The following is a 15959-nucleotide window of genomic DNA, read 5'->3' as shown; positions in this document are numbered from 1 at the left end:
TACATAATTGGGTGTTTTCTGTTTTTCTTGTCATGTTGTGTATTAGCAGCTTTTGGGAAAAATAGTTCCTCTGAAACATACAGCTTCTCAAAACTTAGAAACCTAAAGTTACCTTTGTGTTATATTACATTTGTAAATCATTTATTTTTCTATAAAAACTGTTACATTATAAACCTCTTTTACTGTATTTCACACAAGGACGTATCTTGCTTTTCTGTTCTAAAATTATTCTTGGATGTATATGTATGTAATATACAGTTTTTGTCAAGCTTAATCAGTTAAAGATAGAATGAAATTTACCAAATTCCTGGACCATGAGTACTTTTTTAGCTTCTCTAAATTGTTTTTATGCCTCTTATATGAGATATCTAAGGGATGCTGAACTTGTGTTTTTTGTTTTTGTTTTTTTTTTTGAGACAAGGTCTCACTCTGTTTCCCAGGCTGGAGTGCAGTGACACCATCATAGCTCACCTCAACCTCCTGGGCTCAAACAATCCTCCTACGTCAGCTTCCCAAAGTAGTGGGGACTACAGGCATGTACTACCATGCTAGACTAATTTTTTCTTTTTTTTTTTTGGTAGAGATGGGGTCGCGCTGTTGTTCAGGCTGACCCTGAACTCCTGAGCTCAAGAAATCCTCCAGCCAAAGTGCTGGGATTACAGGCATGAGCCACTGCACTTCACTAAACTTGTCTTCGTTTTTTTTGTTTGTTTGTTTGTTTCAAACAGGGTCTCGCTCTGTTGCCCAGGCTGAAGTGCAGTGGTGCAATCTCGGCTCACTGCAGCCTCTGCCTCCCAGAATCAAGTGATTCTCCCACCTCAGCCTCCCAAGTAGCTGCGATTACAGGCATGAGCCACCACGCCCGCCTAATTTTTTTGTATTTTTAGTAGAGACAGAGTTTCACCATGTTGGACAGGCTGGTCTTGAACTCCTGGACTCAAATGACCCACCTGTCTCAACCTCCCAAAGTGTTAGGATTACAGGTGTGAGCCACTGCACCGGACCATTGTCTTCGTTGTAATCATACATTAACTCTGACCTGTGGGTTTTTGTGTGTGTGTGTGTGTGTTTGGTTTTTTTGGGTTTTTTTGCCACTGATTAGATCACTAGCATCCTTTTCGTTTGGGGAGAGAGGATGATTTCTCATGGTTAGTGGATACTGTAAGTATCTCTTTAATTAGCAGGCTTCCAATTTGGGTAGAAATCTATTTTTTGTGGAAACCATATTTGGTGTTTTGACTCTGTAAAGCATCGACTCCTCTACCTCTCAAAGAGCAGAGGTTGAAGGCAGGGCAGGCACAGGAATAACCTGTAAACAACAAAAAAACCCCACAGGAATAACCTAACCTAAAAGGGAAAAAAGAAACGATTGGCCATGGTGGCTCACACCTGTAATCCCAAGGCCTAGGTGGGTGGATTGCATGAGTTCAAGACCAGCCTGGGCAATGTGGTAAAACCCTATTAGAAGAAATTGGCCAGGTGTGGTGATGTGTGCCTGTGGTCCCAGCTACTCAGGAGGCTGTGGTGGCTCACACCTGTAATCCCAGCACTTTGGGAGACTGAGGCAGGTGGATCATTTGAGGTCAGGAGTTTGAGAGACCAGCCTGGCCAACATGGTGAAACCCCATCTCTACTGAAATACAAAAATTAACCAGGCATGGTGTCGAATGCCTGTAATCTCAGCTACTCTGGAGGCTGAGGCAGGAGAATTGCTTGAACCCAGGAGGCGAAGATTGCAGTGGACTGAGATTGCACCACTGCACTCCAGCCATCTCAAAAAAAAAAAAAAAAAAGGCTTTGGAAATACACTGATAAGATTACAGATTACAGAAAAGCTAAATAAGTCATCATGTGACAGTTGATTGCATTTAAATAGTGCTTTGGTGTGATGGTAATAACATAAAAGAAGATCAAAATTTTAAGCAAGTGCTTTCCAAGAATAAAAAATTTAAGCTGCAGTAATTGTGAAATTGTTGAGCTAGTGTACTACATAGAAGTCATACTGTAAATAAACAATATTCCCATCCATCTGAACTAAAGATAGTGGTTTTCCAGATGTTGGTATGGAGTGATAGCTAAATGTTTGTTCTTATTTGAAATTTTTAATTGCCACATGGGTAACAAGTTCACATTTAATTTGATGTAATAGGCTTTCAGAAGTAAAGCTTTTTTTAAAAAAAAAAACCTTAATAATTGAATATGACTATTTTAGCATGTTAATTAAAATTCCTGATATTTAATGCATATTAAATTGAAGACTGAAATTTAATATATTGATTAAATTTTAGACTTAAAAATATTTTCAGATTTAATATTTTTAAGATATTATAAAATCTAAAAGGATGTTGGGTAGTTTCCTTAAAGGATTTTACCTTCTGTTGGACACTTTAAAACTGTACTATGGAGAATAAGCATCAAGTTGCCGCTGATGGAATTATATAATATAAACAGTAAAGTAGGTGGGTGGGTAACTAGTAGGTTACATGTTATGTACAAAGGCTCTGGATTATCCCCTTTAGTATTAAAATGATTATAGGAAAATGGTTGCCAATTTGCATTGCCTGCCCTTGCAACAGATTTTGTCACCAGTTACCCAGTGAATACTTTTATATGTAAGTAACTTTTTTTTTTCTATAAGTAACTTTTTTTTCCTTTTTTTGAGACAGAGTTTTGCTCTGTCACCCAGGCTGGAGTGCAGTGGTGCCATCTCGGCCCACTGCACCCTCTGCCTCCCAGGTTCAAGTGATTCTCATGCCTCAGCCTCCAGAGTAGCTGGGATTACAGGCATGCACCACCACGCCCAGCTAATTTTTTTGTTTTTAGTAGAGACAGGGTTTCACCATGTTGGCTAGGCTGGTCTTGAACTCCTGACCTCAGGTAATCCACCCGCGTCGGCCTCCCAAAGTGCTGGGATTACAGGCTTGAGCCACCACACCTGGCCTAAGTAACTTTTTAATGGTATTAATGACCTCTCTGTGCTTCAAAAAGAAAAGTATTACAGTGGTTAACTACTCTTCTATGTAAATGTAGAGTTTTATATTTAATTTAAACAAACTGGTATTTAATTCCTGCCAACCAAAATATCCTCCACTTCTAAGTCATTTAATGCTAAAACTAAAATATACCGTTGTATTTTAACTGAGATTTTTACATACTCGATGATATAATAATTTGTTTTAAAATTGAATATTAGAGCGGGCGTGGTGGCCCACGCCTGTAATCCCAGCACTTTGGGAGGCTGAGGCAGGCGGACCAGCTGAGGTCAGGAGTTTGAGACCAGCCTGGCCAACACACTGAAACCCCATCTCTACTAAAATTACAAAACTTAGCCGGGCACAATGGCAGGCACCTGTAATCCCAGCTACTCGGGAGGCTGAGGCAGGAGAGTCACTTGAACCCGGGAGGCAGAAGTTGCAGTGACCCGAGATGGTGCCACTGCACTCCAGCCTGGGCGACACACCAAGACTCCGTCTCAAAAAAAAAAAAAATTGAATGATTAAATTCATGGATTTTAGAAGGCATTTTATGTGGGCTGAGAACATTAGTCCATACAAATTAATCAGCATTCTTCAGTTTGTTTTCAAATGGCTTCATTTTTAACAAATTCTGATAATTTAAATGTGTCTCTTACAGGGAGCATTTGGTGCCCTTCAGAAGATTTGTGAAGATTCTGCTGAGATTTTAGACAGTGATGTTTTAGATCGTCCTCTCAACATCATGATTCCCAAATTTTTACAGTTCTTCAAGCATAGTAGTCCAAAAATAAGGTACTTACATTGCCAGTACTAATTGATTAACTGTGATATAAACCTGACCATTATCTTAGTTTTCATTACCTAATATTTTTGACATTAGCAAAAGATCAAAAGATATTGGATGTTCCAGAGAGGTGAACTTATGTAATTGAAATTGACTACTTCAGTAACAAAACCTGTGAAATGTTGACTCTTTGTGAGGAAATTTTTGTTAAACATGATAAAAGTTTTGTGCGTTTTACAGTGGTTAATTATATTCATGATAGTTAACAGGCATCTTCTAACTTCCTTTATTTAAGGCCAGGATTAGTTGTGGGTTTTTTTTGTTTGTTTTTTTGGTTTTTTTTTTAGCTTTGATTTTAGAATCGGGATACATGTGCAGGTTTGTTACAAAGGCGTATTGCGTGGATGCTGGGGGTTTAGAGTACAAATGAATCCATCACCTAGGTGGTAACCATAGTACCCATTAGCTAGTTTGGCCCTCTCCCTCCCTCTTCTTATATTCCCCAGTGTCTGTTGTTCCCATCTTTATGTCGAGGTGTACCATATGTTTAGCTCCCACTTATAAGTGAGAACATGCAGGTATTTGGTTTTCCATTATTACAACATTATTATAATGTTGTTATTTCTGGCATAGTTAACTGGATAGGAGTTCACGTTTCCAGGAAGTTTCCCCCTTTTAACATTTTAACTAAGATAATGAAAATGTGGCAATATACATACTTCACTTTTTGTGACTGATTCTCAGTAATAAAAAAACAGCTGGGCCTGGTGGCTCATACCTGTAATCCTAACACTTTGGGAGGCCCAGGTGGGTGGATCGCTTGAGCTCAGGTGTTCAAGACCAGCCTGGGCAACGTGATGAGACCGCATCTGTACAAAAAATATAAAAATTAGCTGGGCATGGTGTCACACACCTGTGGTCCCAGCTACTTGGAGGGTCACGGTGGGAGGATTGCTTAAGCCCAGAAGAAGGAGGTTGCAGTGGACTGAGATTGTACCACTGCACTCCAGCCTGGGCGACAGAATGAGACCTTGTCTCAAAAAAGAAAAACAGAAAAAATTCAAAAATCATATTTCTGGTAATCGATACACCATTGCTGGATATTAAATATTAATATTTTTTCACGATTTTTATTTTGTAGATGGTCATTTGATTAAAATGTTAGGTAAAGTAGAGCAATTCAGAAATATTTCACCTAAAATCACAGCGCTTTGGGAGGCTGAGGCAGGAGGATTGCTTGAGGCCAGGAGTTAGAGACCAGCCTACGCAACATAGCAAGACCCTTTCTCTACAAAAAATAAGTTTAAAAAATTAGCTGAGTGTAGTGGTGTGTGTGCCTATAGTCCTAGCTACTCTGGAGGCTCAAGCAGGAGAATCAGTTGAACCCAGGAATTCAAGGCTGCAGTGAGCCACTGTGCTCTAGCCTGGTGATGGAATAAGACCCTGCCTGAAAAAAAAAAAATTCTGTTCCATGAATGTTGATTAATACCCATTTGAGATTCTGTTGTGCATACTTTTAGCATTTTTCTCTTTAATGTATATTTGGGTAAATAACTGTCTGCTGTAAATATATACTAAATGTATCATCCATCTTTAATATGATGATATTCTACATTATTTAATACCTTATTAATGTAGTTTAACTGACATTACTATGTACTCTTAAGCGTTCTTCTCTCTCAACGTAACTGTTGACTTCAAGAATATAAAATTAGAGTATAGGAAAATATATTGCCTAGTTCTATAGGCAGTGACTAAACAATTTAAAAATAAGAACCATTTTATCAGACTTTAGGTACTCAGAATTGAATTATTCTTAGTTGATGACATTCTCATCATGGCCTACTCGTATTTAGCCTTTAGTTATATATTATTTTTAATAACATAAGCAATCAGATCCACCACCTGAAACAAAATGAAGACCTTGACAACAGTCTACATCTAAATCACAATTTCATACTTCCCTTACATTTCTTGATAATTTTATTGCATGCATATGCAAAGAGTGAGATATATCTTAGTTTTTAGCATTGTAAGAACTGCACAGTACTGAATGTAGACATAGGCAACTTTAATGTTATGTTGCATTCGTCTGTACTGAATCACTATAGCTCATTTTGACTCCTCTGTAATATTCCATTGCATGACAATTAGCATATTTTTTAAGTGTTGCCAATCAAATAGATATTTGGTGTTTCATTATGGTCTTGATAATACTTTGCTATCATTAATGATGTTGAAGATCTTGTATGTTTATTGCCTTTATCTTGTTCTTGTCTCTTCCTTTTTTCTACTAGGTTATTTGTACTCCATTGATTTACAGGAATTCTCATCCTTTATCAGTTATGTGTGTAGAGAATATCTTAATCCTTTTTTGTCTTTACTAAGAGTTTAAAATGTTAAGGGCTTTTTGACATTTAAGAGCTTAATATGGCCGGGCGCGGTGGCTCACGCCTGTAATCCCAGCACTTTGGGAGGCCGAGGCAGGCGGATCACGAGGTCAGGAGATCGAGACCATCCTTGCTAACATGGTGAAACCCCACCTCTACTAAAAATACAAAAAATTAGCCGGGCATGGTGGCAGGCACCTGTAGTCCCAGCAACTCGGGAGGCTGAGGCAGGAGAATGGCATGAACCCGGGAGACGGAGCTTGCAGTGAGCTGAGATTGTGCCACTGCACTCCAGCCTGGATGACAGAGCAAGACTCTGTCTCAAAAAACAAACAAACAAACAAACAATATATCAGGCATTTGTGGGTGTGTTATGAGGTAGATAAACATTCTGTCTTTTCCATTTATGTAACTTTTTCTTGCTGTCACATTTATTTTATAGTCCCTTCTCCCCATCAGTTTAAAATGTTACCTCTGTTATATGCTTAGTTATATGCGTGCATAGGTGTATTAATGGGCCCTCTATTTTATTCTATTGCTGTTTCATGACTAAAGCTTCAAATTGAATTCTGATATATGTTAGAGCAAAAATTGGAGTGTTTGAGGCTTTTTTCTTTTTTTAACAAGTTGCAGTTACTTAAAGTTTAGGCTGGGCGCGGTGGATCACCTGAAGTCAGGGGTTCAAGACTAGCCTGGCCAACATGGTGAAACCCTGTCTCTACTAAAGATACAAAAAATTAGCTGGACGTGGTGGCGGGCGCTTGTAATCCTAGCTACTTGGGAGGCTGAGGCATGAGAATCACTTGAACCCGGGAGGCGGAGGTTGCAGTGAGCCGAGATCGTGCCATTGCAACTCCAGCATGGGCAACAAGAGCAAAACTCCATCTCAAAATGAAAAAAGTTTATAACATACTGCAATGAATTTCTACACAGCAAGGAAAGAGTTGTACAAACAGCTGAAACTATATTAAGATAATTTTTCCGTATTTTTATTGTGTTCTGGCTTATCTCAACTTGAAAAAAATTTTGGGTAACGTTACTCCTATTTATAAGGTAAATTTATATTATGTCCCAGAATGGAATGAAAATAAGGCCTACAGTTTTACAACATATAAATTTGGCAGAACTTTTAAAATAATAAATGGCAGGGCGTAGTGGCTCACACCTGTAATCCCAGCACTTTGGGAGGCTGAGGCGAGTGGATCACCTGAGGTCAGGAGTTTGAGACCAGCCCGGCCAACATGGCAAAATCCTACCTCCATTAAAAATACAAAAGTTAGCCTTGCATGGTGGCATGCACCTGTAATCCCAGTTACTTGGGAGGCTGAGGCAGGAGAATCACTTGAACCCAGGAGGCGGAGGTTGTGGTGAGCTGACATTGCACCACTGCACTCCCTCCTGGGTGACAGAGTGAGACTCCATCTCAAAAAAATAAATAAATAAAAACAGTTTTACCTTATAAAAATATGAGTTGAAGAAAGGCTAAAAATCAGAATTTGACCTGGAATATGCAGACTTTCAGGATGAGAAATTAGAATTGAAAATATACATGATTTAACAGAATTACTCTGAGCTTACTAAATAACTCAGATGCTTCTGGGGGAATATTTTCTTATAATCTATAAGGAAGAGATCATATTGGAGAAAAATTCATTCTTCACAAACAAATGCCATTTATATAGTATCAGACAGATCTAATTAACAAATTGATATTGATTATGAATATGTGACATGAGTAATTATTCTGCCTTTGTTATTGCCTTTGATCACCAGAAATCAATACAAGGAAGTTTTATTTTTATATACACAGATATCCATAGCATTCCAAGTTTATCATCTGTATTTCTGGCCTAGATCTGATTCCTTTTATTGGGAAATGATATTTAGAGCTTACAGTAGGACAGTAGGAATGCCTTTTCTCTTCCTTATAAATTCTACAGTTGTCAAGTTTTATGAAAAGCCTTGTTGGAATTTACATTGGAATAACATTAAATCTGTGGATCAATTTAGAAGAAACAGTCATTTTCACAATACTAATTGCTTTTTTTTTTTTTTTTTTTGAGACGGAGTTTCACTCTTGTCTCCCACACTAGAGTGCAATGGCATTATCCCTGCTCACTGCAACCTCCACCTCCCAGGTTCAAGCGATTCTCCTGCCTCAGCCTCCCAAGTATAGCTGGGATTACAGGCGCATGCCATCACTCCCAGCTAATTTTTTATTTTTGGTGGAGATGGGGTTTCACCATGTTGGCCAGCCTGGTCTCCAACTCCTGACCTCAGGTGATCTGCCCACCGTAGCCTCCCAGAGTGCTGGGATTACAGGCGTGAGCCACCGTGCCCAGCCAATTGCTTGTTTTTAATGAAGTTTTATACTTTTCTTTTTAGAGGCCTTGAACATATTACATATTAAATGTATTCCCAGGCACTTGGTCTTATGATACTATTGTAAATGGTAGCATTTAAGTTACACTTTCTAGTTTTTTCCTTCATTGCTGATGTATAGAAACTATATTAAACTTCCAAAGAAAGCACGTCACACTGTTTCTTTTAATTTAAAATGTTATGTCCTAACTGTTCCCAAGTTTCTAAAAATGGTTTGGGGAGGCTAGTAGTAGGTGCCTCTGGAGGTTGGGGATAGGAGAGATTTCTGCCTTTAAATTTTGCCTTACATGCACACAAAAAAAATGCAAGTTAAAAGATTTTTATTCTTGATTTAAAGGCCCTTTAAAAGACTTTATTGTATTTTTTTTCCATTTGTTTACTATGCCAAGTACTTAACATATATATTAGCTCATGTAGTTTAATCCCCCCAAGAAATGAATGAATTGTAGGTTGCTGTTGTTTTTGAGACAGAGTTGGTTTTTTTTGAGACTGAGTCTCACTCCATCACCCAGGCTAGAGTACAGTGGCGCGATCTCGGCTCACTGCAACCTCTGCTGCCCGGGTTCAAGCGATTCTCCTGCCTCCTGCCTCAGCCTCCCGAATAGCTGGGATTACAGGCATGCACCACCAAGCCCGGCTAATTTTTGTATTTTTAGTAGAGGCAGGGTTTCACCATGTTGGCCAGGCTGGTCTAGAACTCCTGACCTCAAGTGATCCGCCCGCCTCGGCCTCCCAAAGTGCTAGGATTACAGGCGTGAGTCACTGCGCCCAGCCAGTAGTAGTTTTATAGAATGAGAAAAACACACTTTAAAGCATAGGTAGCTTACCCTGTGTTGAACATTTAAGGGGTTGAGCTCCCCATAGTATGCTTTTTTCACTTAATGTTATCTTGGTAAATGTTTATGTGCTTTGCTGTAACTGCAGAACCAAAAATCAACTGTTTTTGGCACAGTGGTTAAGACAAAGAAAGGTTTTCATGGGGTTATATTTCAGAAGAGGAGACAGGACAGATAATGAATAAGTAATATGATTTCATACAGTCATGAGTACAATGGAAAAATAATGAGATCAGGGATAGACAGTGATTCAGAGATACTTTATGTAAATGGCTCTCTGTAAAGGAAACGTTTGTGCAAAGACTGAACAAAGTAAGGAAGTGAGTCTATGAAAGATGGTGAAGAATGTTTAAGACAGAACAGCAAGTGAGAAGTCTCTGGAATTAGGAATCAGCCTTTGAGAGTGACAAAAGAAAGAAACTTTGGGTTGTAGCAGCATAATGGGAATTGAAGTTAGGGGGTAAGGGAGGAGCCACAGTATAAAGGAATGTCTAGGCAAGTAGTCAGCAAACTATGTCCCATGGAGCCAAATTTAGCCCATGACCTGCAAGGTAAGGATGATTTTTAAATTTAAGAGGTTGTAATTAAGAGGGAAAAAAATGACAACAAAGGTCTTCATGTGGCCCATAAAGCTTAAAATATTTACTGTTTGACCTTTTGTAGAAAAAGTAGATTAAGTTTTATTGCAGCAATCTGAATGAGAGTATAGTGTGGTCTGTGTGTGTCAAACAGGCTGTAGTGGGGTTTGGCACAATGGAAGTCAGGAAACCAAGTACAGCCTATTTCATTAACCCTGGTAAGAGATCAGAGATCATGGCTTGGATGAGAGAAGTGAAAGCAGTGAGAAATGATTAGATTAAGAGTAAATTTTTAAAGTTGGTGTCAATAAGAACTGCTGAGCAATTGAATTGCATATGCCAGAACACATGGACTATTCTCCATTTTTAGTTTCAAAAGGAATGTTTACCTATCATTTTTAAATCTGTAGGTATCTAAAAAAAAAAAATGTGCCCCTCCCCAACCTCCACTCTTTATGGGTATGCACTATTAAAAATTTGCACATGTCCTTTCTAACATTTTTTAGTTGCTTAGAAATACATATTGCTCTGCAGCTTGTGTTTTGCACTTAGTATATCATTCAAATTCTTTCCTTGTTGATACAGAAGTTTGACGTATTCTTTTTAGTGGGTATAGTGATAGACATACCATAATATTTTTATGGAGGAATGTTTTTACCAATTTTCTATAGATAGAACAAAGTTACAATGAGCATATGTTAAATTTTAAACTTTGTTTCTAGGTCTCACGCTGTTGCATGTGTCAATCAGTTTATCATCAGTAGGACTCAAGCTCTAATGTTGCACATTGATTCTTTTATTGAGGTAAGACTTGTTCTTGTCTCCCTCCCAACCCCCCAGCTTTTTTTTTTGAGAAGGTTAGGTGATGCTAACTGCATGTAGTTTTGCTTTAAAACAAGAATCATTTATAATTCTAAACTCAATATTTAATTAAATTATTTCTGATAGTATTAAAACTGGATATGGGATAGACTAACTTTTGTTAGCTGAGAAGGCACTTTTACTAATTTTTCTACTTGTATCATTCTACAAACACTGATTTTGGTGGCGGGGTATGTTTAGTATCTTGACTACTTTAAAAATTTTTCCTTCAATATACTGTTCAAATTGCATATGGAAACCAAGTCCCTCAGCTCATGCAGTTTTTGAAATGTGAAAAATTGGTGAGGTTAGATTAAGTTGATTTGGTAGAATCTGAAGGCACAGACTACAAGGACAGTATTTTCCATTGGTTTCCATTGTAAAATTAGAGGCATCAGGAAAAATAGACTCTTTAGGCATTTTGAACTTTGTGATAAAAGTGGAAAGAAAAGAGCATAATTTTCTGGCCAGGAACCATAAGCACCACAATTTCTTCTCAAAATCTCTGCTACTTGATAACAATTAAAAGGATTGTTAAAGTTCCTTAAGCACCTTCACTTTTATTTTCATGAAGTGGAATTTTAAAAGTCCCTTAGAAGTCAGACTGCTGATACTACTGTTGGGAAATTATAAGGAAGAGTAGGGGGGGTTACGTTACTTTTTTTCTCGTCACTTAAATTGACCAGCTTCTTTCTGAGCATCTTTTACCAATAAACTAAGAGTAGTAGCCATAAAGATCCTTTAGCCATTTACAAGTTAAAACCAAAATGTGTCTTAAATAGTTTTACTGACTACTACCTACTATGGAACAGATACTGTGTTTGATACTAGGGATACTTAAATTTTATGCCTGCAAGGTGTTTTCTTTCAGTCTAGTCTAGAGGTAGTATAATGTAGTGGATAATACTAGAGGTCTGGAGTAGACTATTGGTGTTCAAATCCAGCTTCTCAGTTTAGTAGCTTTTAACCTTAGATGCTTTATTTAACTGATGTTTTCTTTATATCATCTGTAAAATGAGTCAATAATTGACCTACCTTGTTGGATTGTTATAAACCTAGTTGATATAAGTAAATTGGAACAATGGCTGCCACAGAGTAAGCAAGCACTTCATGTTAGCTATTAAAGTGTTAATAGTAGTATTTCTGTTGCAATTATCCTGGTGTTTTAGTATTACTCTTTCACAGTTTAATAAAGGGGACAATGATAGACATACCAGCACCTTATAAGGAAATATAATCTAAAATAAATGAAATTGAATTATCTCTGAAAATAAAAATTTCATAGGACTGTACTCAGCAAGTGAGGCAGAAACATTTTCTAACATTTTAAAATATTTTGCTTTACTATTAAATATGTTAATACTTGTTTACTACTTGATAGTCCTACAGGATTTAGCCAATTCTCCACCCTACAAAAACAGTAAACCTCTGGAGGAAGTGCCTCTAACATATAGTAGGCCCTCAATAGCAATTTGCCAAGTGAATAAGTAAACTGATTTTCTTCACTTGCCATTGTTTTCATGGTATCATGTCTGCTAAGTCTAACATATTGATGAAAAGTTTATTGGTTACCAGTACATGGCTATAATATATAACCTTGGCAAAGCTGGGTATTCATTAACAGTAGTAACAAAAGTGACAAATGCAAGATGATGGCATTGGGTATCCCCACCCCCAACCCAGTTGCTGTTCTCTAGAGTAAATTAATGAAATCTTTTAATAAAGTTTAATGGAGGATGTACTGTTAATGGCAATGCCTGCTGGGAAAACAGTGCTCTTTTGTATGTAAAATACAATTAAAACAGGAACTACGTCGTTTTGAGAGTGTCAAATGTGGAAGCAGGACTTGGGGAAATCAACATTTTAAAAATGCTGCAATAGTACTTCACACAGTGTCCCATTTGATCGTTGAATTTCTCCTCTTTCTTGTAATGAGATTTTAGGTTCATTTTGTAGAGGATTTCTGTGATTTCCTGGAAAAAGACAGTGGGACACATTGGATGTTACTTAACTTTTTAAATGCTTGTTTTACTGCTTTTAATACATGTATGTGTAAATAAAGTAAGACTTTATGTGTGACATGAGGAAGGCTTCATTGTGTTTTCCTCTCACATCCCCACTCTGAGAGATGTCTTTTTCTTCTAGTGGAAGCTTGTTGGTGTAGGGAAATGAGTGTGTGAACTCTGATTCCATGAAAGCCAGATTCAGATCTTCTGCTGGTTATCAAGTTACTTAACTTCTATTAATTTATTTCCTTATTTGTAAAATTGAATAATAACGTCTTAGAGTTTTGAAGATAAAATAGTCTGTTGTCCATTCAGACATTGCTTTTTACTTGCAGACGTAGGGAACAGCATAATATTTATTACTAATTTTATGGAACAACATCAGTTTAGGGTTAAGTTAGAAAATCAGTATATACTAATATTTGTCGATTATTGAATCTGTATCACCTTTTTATAAATCTTGAATCTATTACCACCTCTCACCTTAAAAATCAGGGTTGGTAGGGAATAGTCTTTTGTCTCTGCTTCTGGGTGAGCAAACAAATGCTCCTATGTCCTAATGACATGGTTTCTTAAAAACTAAAAATTTCCTCAAAGTATAGCTGATTGTACTCTATCAGAAAAGAATAGCTCTTCATCTTTTATCAAAATCATAATCTTTGTCAGTTATTCCACATTTAATTCTTGTAATCTAATATTGTAGGCCAATTCAGTCAGTTTTTGGTACCTTTGTAGGGTTTCTTTAAATGTCACCAACTTGCAGATTACTTATTACTTGTGTGTAAGCCTTTCTAAAACTAGAAAAAATTATTTCTTGTGCAACAGAATCTCTTTGCATTAGCTGGTGATGAAGAACCAGAGGTACGGAAAAATGTGTGCCGAGCGCTTGTGATGTTGCTCGAAGTTCGAATGGATCGCCTGCTTCCTCACATGCATAATATAGTTGAGGTAACGCTGGCAATTTAAAGGCTCTTTCATCATCTTTCCCCTAAGAGAAATACTAGGTAGAAAATACAACATACCGGATGGGAAGGGGACTATAAAATAGTTATAATTGTCTTAAAATTATAAGTTATCTTTGTGGGGAGTTTTGTATTTCTGGGTATAGTTATACATACTGTATAACTTTGGAAGTGTTTTAAGTAGTATGTTCTCTAGAGCCTCCTTTTCACTTCCAAAGTTCCATATGGTAGAGAGAAGGGAGGATCTTTTTTAAAGGTTGCAGTCTAAGATCTGTTAAAAGGCTAGCATTCATGGTATGCAGCAACTCCTGTTCTAAAACTTTACACATGACTGCATAAAGTAGGCCTGTTTTTTCTTTGAAAAGTCAGGCGGGACTGATTGAAAGCTTAGTGTTAACTAAAGTGAAGAAATTTTATCAGTTGCTTGGTCACAGCTGGGGAGCCTAATTTATAATGTTACAGTTCTTTCTTCCACAATACTCAGTAGCAAAAGAGTAGGACATGATGTATCATGTAATAGGGGTTGGCCTATGACACTGTTGTGTGGGCATATTTTGTTAGGTGAGATGTTTCAGTCCGTAAGAGGATGTGTACAGTCTATTAGTTGGCACTTCTACCCTCAGGTACGTTGTGAAAATCACGTGAGTGAATTTGGCTTGGTGTGTTCCAGAGGACATGAGAAATCTATTTTGTTGAGAATTACAAATTATATTCGCACTAAGAGATGTCACTACTACTTCCCAAATGAAAAATTATCTTTATAATTTCAGTATGTATATGTCACTTTAAATACGTGAAAGTCTATATACAAGAGACAGCTTGAGTAGTTGTAGAGTCTTCATTTTAAGAAATATATAATGAGTTCTTAATTTTTATTTTTATGTTTCTAAGAAGGCTTAATATTTGATTAACATTCACATTTCAAAAATCTCAGTAGTATCATAAAAAAACTACACAGAAACAATACATTCACTGAACACTTTTCATTGAGTAGCAGTTTAAATCAGTGTTTCTTAATTTTAACTGTATTTTATAGTCACCTAGGAAACTTTTTAAAAATTCAAATTCTGGCCGGGTGCGGTGGCTCACACCTGTAATCCCAACACTTTGGGAGGCCGAGGTGGGCAGATCACGAGGTCAGGAGATCGAGACCATCCTGGCTAACACGGTGAAACCCTGTCTCTACTAAAAATACAAAAAAATTAGCCGGGCGCGGTGGCAGGCGCCTGTAGTCCCATCTACTCGGGAGGCTGAGGCAGGAGAATGGCATGAACCCAGGAGGCAGAGCTTGCAGTGAGCCGAGATCACGCCACTGCACTCCAGCCTGGGCGACAGAGTGAGACTCCATCTCAAAAAAAAAAAATTGCCTAGGTTGAAAACCATAAGGTCAAAAGCTTGCTTGATAATAGGACTGAATTGATACTAATTGTGTGATTTTTAAACTGACTAATATTAAGGATATTGTGTTTCCAGTACATGCTACAGAGGACTCAAGATCAAGATGAAAATGTGGCTTTAGAAGCCTGTGAATTTTGGCTAACTTTAGCTGAACAGCCAATATGCAAAGATGTACTCGTAAGGCATCTTCCTAAGTAAGTGTTCCCTCTTATAAATGCTGCCTTATTCTTTAATTTCTTAAGTGATTCTTCATTTTCATATTTTTATAAAATTCATTCTTTTGCCATCAGGGAGTGAGATTCTAAAGAAGCCAGACTTAATTTTATTGTTGGTAAAGAGATTTTTCAAAAAGCAATTGCCTATTTTAAAAAAAATTATGTGAGTATGGTTTGTTCTAAATTATAATTGATTTCGGATAATTTACAGCACAGTATTTTTGTGGGGTTTTTTTGTTTTTTGTTTTGTTTTTAAAAAACAATCCTTGTTATTTAACCACAGACTCTATTGTGAAGTTTTGTTTTTTTTCCGAAAAATAATTTCCCACTAGTTGTGATGCAACAGAATTTAGTTAACTTAATGTTAAGCCCATTTTTCTAAAAGTATTGTAATATAAGCTCGTGGGAAAAAACTAAATTGCAGAAAATTTTATATTTTCCGCATTTTCACCACCCTGAATAATCACTGGTAGTATTTTTTATGTCATCTTTTAATGTTCTTTTCTGTGAAAGTACCGTATACTAAATAGCATGTATTCAGGGTGTTTGAGAAGGAATTTGATTTAATAATA

The 15959-nt window shown here is 37.2% G+C and overlaps 1 protein-coding gene across 5 annotated transcripts in view; it reads left to right on the top strand.

Moving 5' to 3' along the window:
• TNPO1 (transportin 1) overlaps positions 1 to 15959 on the top strand; it is a 106575-nt gene that overhangs the window by 54202 nt on the left and 36414 nt on the right. For all 5 annotated transcript variants that reach the window (XR_004671518.3, XM_003810483.5, XM_003810484.6 and 2 more), the window contains exons 6-9: positions 3634 to 3767; positions 10668 to 10749; positions 13638 to 13760; positions 15248 to 15366. Coding sequence is in view for 4 of the 5 variants with exons in the window: in XM_003810483.5 (XP_003810531.1) it covers positions 3634 to 3767; positions 10668 to 10749; positions 13638 to 13760; positions 15248 to 15366 (458 nt within the window). In the remaining variant the exon portion in view is untranslated. The remainder of the gene's footprint in view (positions 1 to 3633; positions 3768 to 10667; positions 10750 to 13637; positions 13761 to 15247; positions 15367 to 15959) is intronic.

This window comes from Pan paniscus, chromosome 4 (genome assembly GCF_029289425.2).
Source record: "Pan paniscus chromosome 4, NHGRI_mPanPan1-v2.0_pri, whole genome shotgun sequence".
NCBI lineage: Eukaryota > Metazoa > Chordata > Mammalia > Primates > Hominidae > Pan > Pan paniscus.
Note: the sequence above shows the minus strand (reverse complement) of the source record. Positions and strands in the feature narration are given on the sequence as shown.